General features: G+C 45.7%; 4 protein-coding genes across 4 annotated transcripts; 3 read left to right on the top strand and 1 right to left on the bottom strand.

Moving 5' to 3' along the window:
- Positions 1–375: 375 nt before the first annotated feature.
- Positions 376–534, top strand: COCCADRAFT_63030 (uncharacterized protein; the record flags this gene model as incomplete). The annotated part of the gene is made up of 1 exon (XM_007720317.1): positions 376–534. A coding segment is annotated over one exon (159 nt), but the record flags the coding sequence as incomplete, so codon positions are not given.
- Positions 535–1,177: 643 nt separating this feature from the next.
- Positions 1,178–2,979, bottom strand: COCCADRAFT_42007 (uncharacterized protein; the record flags this gene model as incomplete). Its single annotated transcript, XM_007720316.1, has 7 exons — positions 1,178–1,437; positions 1,488–1,577; positions 1,637–1,868; positions 1,923–2,229; positions 2,276–2,636; positions 2,684–2,765; positions 2,818–2,979. 7 exons carry the CDS (start codon positions 2,977–2,979, stop codon positions 1,178–1,180), a joined length of 1,494 nt encoding a protein of 497 aa, XP_007718506.1.
- Positions 2,980–3,065: 86 nt separating this feature from the next.
- Positions 3,066–3,218, top strand: COCCADRAFT_112355 (uncharacterized protein; the record flags this gene model as incomplete). The annotated part of the gene is made up of 1 exon (XM_007720315.1): positions 3,066–3,218. A coding segment is annotated over one exon (153 nt), but the record flags the coding sequence as incomplete, so codon positions are not given.
- Positions 3,219–6,576: 3,358 nt separating this feature from the next.
- COCCADRAFT_42006 (uncharacterized protein) lies at positions 6,577–8,322 on the top strand (the record flags this gene model as incomplete). The annotated part of the gene is made up of 8 exons (XM_007720314.1): positions 6,577–6,692; positions 6,749–7,020; positions 7,076–7,159; positions 7,210–7,335; positions 7,383–7,525; positions 7,574–7,688; positions 7,736–7,916; positions 7,965–8,322. 8 exons carry the CDS (start codon positions 6,577–6,579, stop codon positions 8,320–8,322), a joined length of 1,395 nt encoding a protein of 464 aa, XP_007718504.1.
- Between the last annotated feature and the right edge of the window lie 1,176 nt (positions 8,323–9,498).

Below are 9,498 nucleotides of genomic sequence, written 5' to 3'. Positions count from 1 at the left end.
AAGTAGAATTAGAGGATATAGAGGATAGCAACGCGTCTAAAGAATAATATCTTATTCTACTTAATAACAAAAATTGTGGTGGTGTTGCGCAATACTATTATAAGGGTGTAAGAGTATAGAGAGGTGGGCCGCTCGGTGGGGTGGGCGGTTCGGTGGTGAAACACGTTATTACTTATTTAGGAAATATATCTTAGTGTCTCTATCTAGACCTAACTCTCTACACGAAGTACTCTACCTAGGGCGAATTATGTTTGATACGCTAACACTCCCGACGTTATTATAGGTAAAGTCCATAAATCCACTACTAAATCGCTAAAACTCAGGATGCGCATTGCGTACATCATTACTGGCATCCTTGCCACTCTCATCACTGCGCAAACATATCCCAAATGCACCATGGAAACTGCCAACTCACACGATTGCGCCGCCGTTATCGACACCAACGCGTGTTACAACAAGTTCAGATGGAACGAGCAGATACTACGATATATCGATGGAGCAGATGACACCAAGAAAGCAAAGATGGCATGCGAAGATCTTCCTCTTGCTGCTGACGATATGATAGATAACAACACAGGTCTGCAAATGTTGCACATGTGTGGGAAGAGTCATGTGGTTCTGGGGAACACAGCAAAAGTTATGCTACTGCGATGCGAAATGGATGTTTTGGTGGGACGTTCAGAAGAATGTTAATGGCCGTACGTTCTTTGGATTAACGAGTCGAAATGGGACCGCAAGGAAATACGACGCGAAAACTTTATGAAACGAAGTACCTCTTGTTCGAGTTAATGCAAAATCCAACGCAGCTATAACGGAGCAATCTCAAGTCGTGCGTGCATAAATTTCCTAACACGCAGCCTTACGAATCTCCGCTCAAATACTGTAAGGTATGCGCAGCAGCTATGATTTGTGACTCAACGATTTTAACAGCTCGCCCTGGCAAGTGATATTCTGACATTTGGTGTGAGTCTAGCTATTTAGAACTGTTCTTCAAGCTGAAATGATGCATATGAGATCTTATGACAACCAGGACCAGTATTGTGGCGTTCGACAAGAACAAAGCAATCGAGGCAATCTGTTCTAGTCTGCTTCGGCAGAGGCCATCTAACTGGCCCTTTGTGTTCCAGACAGCATGTCGCAGTATGTAGAAAAACATACCGCCATTCATCTCCTGAAACTAAACTCTTGTAATGTATCTTCTGCCTGCATTACAGCAAGACTTTGTTGCGCTTGCTTCACAACTCGTATTGAATGACTTAACCTTTTCTTCCCATTTGTTCTCAGCTCGCAGCATATTGATCCGATCTTTAGTTACACGGAATGGCTCAGGCAAGGCTGGATATGGCGCAGCGAGGCGCGGCGGAGTGTGCTGAAATCCAATGGCATCTAGTACCAGGGGCGCGATGTGGGCGGAAGCGAGTAAAATTCGGGGCATTCCTTTGCTAATTAGTCCAAGTGCTTCCTCAAAGAGGCTATCTCCCACGCACCATGTCCTGTGAACGCAGCATTGATGAATTGATGTTCATGACCCGGGACAGAGCCCACGAACGGAAAACCGTCTACACTTTCTCCTTGGACTGCAAAATGATCAGCCACGTACGGACCAGTAAGCGCATGTCCTCAAAGATGGCCATACTTCCCGTCCAACAGCCACCCTCGTCAGCCGGCTTGCCGAGCTCTGCCATAGCCGGTCCTGGCCAGTCTTTGATGTCGGATGCTGGCCATGATTTGCAGAAGTCGGACACTCCCACGAACTGTTTATCTTCTTGGTCGTTTGGCATGACTTTTTCTGGAGTATGGATGATGATTGGTCGTACGCCTCCGAGCATGATAGTGTTGTAAGGCGCTGGCAATTGAAGGTGGTAGTTCTGTCTTGAAAGGTAGCTTTGCTAAAGCAAGAAAATGGGGTTTTGGATCCTTACATTAACAGTGCTGTCCCAGTGCTGAGCACCAGTGTGTTTGATGAATCCAGGCGGTGCTTTGATTGCGTTCATACTTCCTCTGTCGGGAATGATGAGCTTATCAAATTCTGGTAAGAGATGAGAGGCCCATCTATTAGTAGTGTGAACGACAGCCCTGGCACGTATACTTCCTTTAGTCGTCTTTACATGAATCCAGCCTTTGGAATCTCGCTCCGACACCTCAATGGCTGGGGTATTCGCATGCAAAGACATGTTGCCCGCTTGGAGTAAGATACGAAAGAGAGCATGGACAAACTTGTAGGGCCATCTGAGTCTTGTCAGAAATTGAGTGAACAGGAGGTATGGAGACCAACACCTGGCCAGAGGGATGCACTATAGCTGCGAGTGCTCCCTTCATTTGCGTGAACGTTTCTGCTTGTGTAGGGTCTTCAATCACCCTGCATACTTTCACAAATTCATTATCATCACCGTAATCGTCTCGCATGGCTTCCAATGCCCCTTTAAGGCGTTTCCATGCTTCCTCGGTCATGGCAGCATCAAAAGTTTCGCCAAACTTGAGACAAACTTCTTCAGTAATGCCTTCTTGCTCGCAAAGCTCTTTGAAAGCCTCAAGATGTGCCATCTCATGAGTGATTAGTTCCATTGCGCCATCAGCCCCAAAACGCCCCCGCCACACCGGATACCGGGAATATATATGTGGTCTCAATTGACCCCCTTCTCGTTGTTAAACACTCATTCTATCATTTTAGATGACCCCTTACCATTGCGCCCAGTGGCACTCCCGCAAATATCTCGTGCTTCTAGGACAGTCACTTTGGGTTGCCTCTCTGCGTTTTCAGTCCCCTAATGTTCGATGAGTATAGCCTGGTATATATGCCTTGGGCTGCGCACACACCTTGTGAATCCAGTAGGCGGTGGATGCACCCGCATATCCGCTCCCGATAATTGCAATGTCAGTCTCCTCTGGCAAGACTTCGCTGGAACGAAAACTCCGGAGAGGTGATTCAGCGGCCTCAATCCAATAGGATTTGGTAGGATCAGAGACTGGGAGAACCATTTTTTGTGCTATTTCAAAATTACGATCTTGGCTTTACACTCATTGAAGCTAAAAGATCATTTCAACTATATAAGGAGCACAATCATGGCAGCGGGCGTCAGAGCCGATATCGAGCCGGCCGTGACAGAAGAGTCATTCCCTCTCTGGGAAAATGCCCAACGACCGGCCCGGTTCTGATAAGCTGTGGGGCCTGTCTGGCGTGCATTAAGCGAGAGCATAAGTGGCGGGTGCCTATGTAGCCGAACACGACAACTAACAGCATATTCAAGACCTAATCTTGGCTGACTCTCTCAAGATATTTTCACGATTCCAAAACATGTTCTTTTTCACAACCATATCACTATTATGCCCAAGCCTCAGGAGCGCATCATTTTCGACATCGTTGGGACCTGCGTAGGTTTCGACACATACTACGACTACATCGAATCTGTCCTAGGGAGAAGCTCCGGAACCATACCATGACCACACAGCACTTCGGCTTCACTTGGAAAACTACTAATGAACTTGAGTTCTTGTTTCTGTTAATCTAGGCCAGCTACAAGTCTTATAAGGATGTTCTTTATGGAGTATTCTACCGCACACTCAGCCTTTTTGGTGTTGCACAACCTCGAGACCTAGCCGCAGAGGAAGAACGACAACAGTGTATCAATAGCTACTCAGATTTGAAACTCCATTCAGGTTTCGAAGAAGCTTTCCAATTGCTATACAACAACGGCTTTAAAGTTTAGTACTTAACGACTGCCGACGCGAAGCGACTTGCAGATTATTTCGAACGTGCCGGTGTAAACATACCACAGGACGGTATTATAAGTTGTAATACAGCTAGCTCAGCAAAACCAGCTCTTTCAAGCTACAAGGCCATTTGAGATCGATTAGGAGCGAACAATATTGAATGGTTTGCTGCTAACCATATGTGGGATATGTCTGCCGCAACGAAAGTTGGTTTCCGTAGCGCATAGACTTCGGTGTCCAAGAAGTGGACTTGTCACGATGTCTTCAGTGAGGTAAAGATGGGCGTTGTCGCTGGAAGACTGGTGGATATGGCTTAGCAGATTATAGCAAAGTCGTGATACTATTCCGGATAGAACACAATATCCTGTTTGACGGTGTTTTTAGTGTAAACAATATCAACAAGTATGACGCGGAAATGTAATCGTAACGCTAGAGGTGCGATTCTCCGGGCACGTAAGATGGGTTGGACAAGGGGCTAGAGCGGCGTCAAGCAGCCGAGGTTGCTTCCTTGACTCCAACCTTGCATTGTCCGTCCACCCTCGGAGATAACGACTACCGCCGCTCAGCCGTTCCACTCAAAAATTAACGTCACGTGTAGCTGTACATATAGCCGGCCCGACCTCTATCACCGGTCACACCGGCCAAACCGGTCACAAAGACTGATAACGTGCTCCGATTCATTCGAAGATGTCGCACAGACGACGACATCCGGTCCAAAATGGATCGTGAGAACCTCAGGCCCACCGAGAAACGCCATTTTGTGGCAGACGAGCGATAACAAGTAGTTTGTGCTTAAGCCACAACAAGAACGTCAGCGAACATTCGTATCACGGAATGCTCAGATATGGTACTTACTACCAGTCCAAATCCGATCAGTATGAGCGTCACTTTCCTCCTACTTTCGAAGGTAACATTGCACGTAATCATTAAAATAGCATTATATATCTTCAAGGAGCTTATTGTTGTCTAAAACTTTGTACAATTCGTAAAAAATTTAGTAAAAGTTCCTCTTCGCGCTCACTCTTATGATGCTACCATTAAGACAAAGAATGATATCGTCGGATTTGTAATTCAAAAACTTTATTATACAGCTGTTATCTATCTTTTGTATCTTCATAGCTGCGAGTCGCACGACCGTACCTCTTACTAGCATAGCATTATCCTAGATTTCTAGTATCAACACAGCAGTATAACCCTTCATGGCATAGGTAATAGTTTTAACCTTGATAAAACAGCAGGGTGTGTCCACCTATTAAACCCGAAATCCGCCATCTACTGTCATTTCTTAAACTCTAGTCACTGGTGTAAACGTCTGTAGATTGACTCCTACTACAATCATTTTTTCGAAAAATGTGTAACCAGTTAGTGGGGCGATGGATGAGCATCATTTTACTTATAGAAAGACATTGCCCCTCACACGCCAGATACCACTCTATCTTGGGTATTAGAAAAGTGATTGATTCCACTGGCTGTGCGTATGCACACTTCGGTAATGCGATCAATACTTGCTCTCATCTTACCTTGCCCTTTCTAGTACAAGCAAGCATTAGCGACTCTTATCTCCTTAAAGCCATAATTGATATGCTCGCGTACGACCAGCTCACCAGCCATATCCACTTAGCGCGCCTTGGAAGAGACCATGTGTTCGACCACTTCTTTCTCATGGCGTTCGGGTACGTTGGCTGCTCTCAATAATGAATCTAGCTTCAGGTGGCCATCTAAAAAGTAGCTATGAATTACGCGCCGCTGGTAAATAATACAGGTGATATATAAGAGGTACTATATCGGTCTACAACACCAAAACACGCTTCGCAGGCTTCAACAATCAGTATCGATGGAACGCAGCGCTTCGCACGGGTGCTTTCTTCCATCACGTCATGTATAACGGAAGCACCTACATATCCTGCCCCAATAACAGCGATGTCAGCATTGGTACGGAGTTCTGTGCTGCTTTGGTGTGTCAATCGAGCCAACTTCTTTCCTCTAATACGAGGGTACAGCGTTAGCTACCGCGAATGGCTTGGACATGTTAGAAAAGGAAGACATTAGGACGCGTATTCTGTGAGATAGCAAGTGAGCAGGCTTTTAATCGCGTAGAGGGCGTGTATGATTATCTCGGTGCTCAACTCATCTAGCTCCCTACATGAGTACGATGCGCAAAGCCGTGTCCCTTGTGCTTCCGCGACCGGTCCGGTCCAGTTCAGAATGGCGGAAAATCAAATAGTCAACGCGATGAGACCGGAGAAATATAGAGTTTCAGCTCTAACTAATCTTGATAAGTGGATAATAGTGGCGTTCTGCGATGATGCAGGCTGTTGCAGTTAATTTTATTTTGGTGGAGGCTGAACAATGGTTGGTGTACATTTTGTCCCATATTATCCAACTCGCATTGCCACTTGCCTGGCTAACCTTTTGGGTATCGAGTCGGGTCTTAGCATTTAATATTACGGGCAATTTTACTCTCATTATGATTACAATAGTACATACGTATGCACGCGGGCCTTTTACAGTGAAGTTTGCTCGGGTCCGGCGTAGTACTGAAACGAGGAAAGGCTTCCGTGCCTCACGCTAGCACAGATCCGTACCAATGGCAGAAACGCCGAAACAAACTACAATCATCTCTATCTAAAGTGGTCCAAAGGTGGAGAAAACTGCGCGCTAGAGCCCGGGCCGGCTCTCTTATCTGTGGGGTTCCCCGCGACCGTTCCAGTCCACGAATCCATCTCAAGCTATGGCCGTGAGACTTCTAGCATATGTAGAGCTGCATTCCGTCCTGTAGTAGAGCAAGGGGCTCGGTAATAGACAGTCCTAATTATGGCATCTTTTCAAGACAAAGACATCAAGGCCGACACCGGCGTTACCAACATGATTGCAGACGATGGCGTTGCTGACGTTGCAGTCGGCTCTGTGGAAGAACCTCCTCGTTCTGCATTTTCCACTTTCTTTCGAAGCGTGCTATTCCAGATGATAATGTTTGGAGCGTAAGTGTTGCCTCGAACCCATCACAGGGCCAAGTATCCTACTGATCAACACTCAGACTATCACTGGTCGGACCAGCCATGTCGGATGCCATTTCCAATCTTGGTGGTGGAGGACTATCCACACCATGGATAGCAAATCTTGCAAACTCGCTGAATTACACAATGAGCTTTTGCAGTACTATTCTAGGGGGTCCGGTCATCAATAGAATTGGCATCAAATGGTCTTGCATGATCGCGGCTCTGGCAATGCCGCTGTTTGGATCTGCATACTATGTGAATGCGAGGTACAATGTTGAATCATATCTCTTGACTGCAAATGTTATCGGAGGTGAGTCATGTTTGCGCGTGGCCTCAACACGAAGTATACTGATGGGTAACCAAAGGTATTGCGTCTGGGTTCCTTTATGTCGGCGAGACCACTGCGATGCTGTCGTATCCCAATCCGGAAGACCGTGGATTCTACCTCGGTGAGTGGATTGTCAATTATTCATTTCGAACTTCGTACTGATCGAGGAAGGTATATGGTCTGCGATGCGAAATTCTGGTAGTGTTATTGGCGGTGCGATTAACTTCTCAACAAACTACGACAGGGCAGGGAGTGGAGGTATCGCGTGGACAACATACCTGATATTCGTTGGCCTTGGTAAATCATATGCTGTCGCTGGGTGCTCTCATGCTGACAACATTCAGAATGTACTGGATTCATATGGGCGTTTCTTCTGTCTCCAACCGCAAAAGTACGTCGCCGCAATGGTGGCAAAGTTTCCATGTCTCGTCGAGCGTCATGGAAACAGGAATTTACTGCTTTATGGGTATACTTGCAAAGAGATAAGGTTAGAGATGAACTGTTAGGCTGAATCCCAATGACTAACGATTGTCAGACTTGGCTCATCTTCTTGCCATCATTTTACTCTTTCTTCTATGGAGGAACCATGGGCACGTACCTAGCTCGTCATTTTTCGGTACGAGCTCGCGCTTTGTCCTCTTTATTAGTCCGTAAGTGTACAATCTCATAGCAGCTATCTGTAAGTTGACTTGAGCAGCGGTCATAACCATACCATCCGTCATCACATTTGGCAAGCTACTGGACAGTACCCTTTGGTCGCAGCGTCGTCGAGCGTGGACAGCAATGATGGCCTGGTTACTACCACAGATAGCTTGTTTCATTTGGGTTGCATACGAATACCATGAGCTTGGTGAAAAGTCTGCACTGGATCCAAAATTGTAAGTACTTTCACGTGGTAATCATTACTGGAATACTAACTACAGTAGGCAATCAAAAATATGGGCTAAAGCTTACGTGCCATACCTGATAATCTTTGTTACAGGTTACTGGACTCAGCTTACATTATACTGGATTCTGGGCATATATTCAAAAGATATTGAAGTTGCTTCGCGCGCAGGAGGTGTCTTCCGCGCTTTCGAAACCTCCGGACAAGCGGTGTCGTACGGACTAAGCTCAGCAAGTCACATCAAACACGTCATTCCGCTCTATGTTAATTGCGGTGTACTGGCTCTTGTGATCCCAAGCATGATCTTGTTAATCAGCGGGATGCCAAAGAACTCAACTAGTATTGGGAGTATCGAGCAGCCGGTCCATGTCGATAATGAGATCACAAAGGAAAGTTGAGTTTATAGGATCTAGAGTCACGATAAATTTCGTTCAAATGGAAGCAAAATATCCGACCAAACGCAGCCAGCGAGCGTTTTGATAACCTCATATAGCTTCATTCGCACATGCACTCAAGAAAAGCATTCCTCCTTTGACAGAATAATCAGGCTGTCTCTGATTCTCAATGAGATCCAACATATCCCTCAAGCAGGTCTCGCTCCATCATTCTACAGATACAAGTCCACATGTCGCCGCAAAAACAATTGTATACGTTCCTGCACAAAGGCCCGTCGTATAAGAGGTGACTATTTCATGAGGCATGGGTTAAGCGTAATTAAGGATATCGAATTCAGGGATTCTATATGATTCAGTAACTCTCGAACTTTCTTAGAATTTAGCATCCAACGTAACTATGCTCTCATTTTTCGGTAGTTCTAGGTTACCTTCTTTACTTTTCCCTGGCCGCCCTTGAAGCGTTCTTGTATGTCATTGGCCTGATCCAGCATACCCGACTTATACAACCCTTGTCCTTGATAAAGGGCTTCTCCCAGTTCTTCTAGAATTGTAGATAAGTCATTACAAAGAGTCTCAATCGTTAAAGATCATACGCGATATCTACCAAGAAAGAGTCGTGTCAGCTAATGCGCAAGGCTGAGCTGAATATTAAAGAGTAAGAAAAAGAATTTTTAGAAAGAATGAATTCATTCAATCAGGGTACTGAGATGTACTATATACTCTTGATCAGAGGATCACATAACCGGGTTAGGGTAGCTGCATTGTGCATCTTAGCTCTCAGCTGCATTCTCGGCAATTGGCATAACGTGTTTCACCACCGAACCGGCAGCCCCACCGAACCGGCAGCTTTCTCACTCTACCCTACCTTCATAGTAATATCACGTAACACTATTATAGTATTTCTTATTAAGTAGAATAAGATATTATTCTTTAGACGCGTTACTATCCTCTATATTCTCTAATACTACTTAATAGGTGCGAGAGTTATGTCTAATTTAGCTATAACGTCCGCAGTGTAACGGCGCAGGCAAGACTGTTCGGATCAGTATCGGCAGTAGTGTCACTCAGAGGCATATGGGAGTGCGTGGGACATCAAACGAGCCTTGATTCGAACAGACACCTATAGGCCTTGTACGAAAGGATATCAAAAATCTATCGAGCTACAGTGTGGAGAAGGCG

Source organism: Bipolaris zeicola (genome assembly GCF_000523435.1).
Source record: "Bipolaris zeicola 26-R-13 unplaced genomic scaffold scaffold_447, whole genome shotgun sequence".
NCBI classification, from domain to species: domain Eukaryota; kingdom Fungi; phylum Ascomycota; class Dothideomycetes; order Pleosporales; family Pleosporaceae; genus Bipolaris; species Bipolaris zeicola.
This window is presented reverse-complemented; position numbering and strand designations above follow the sequence as displayed.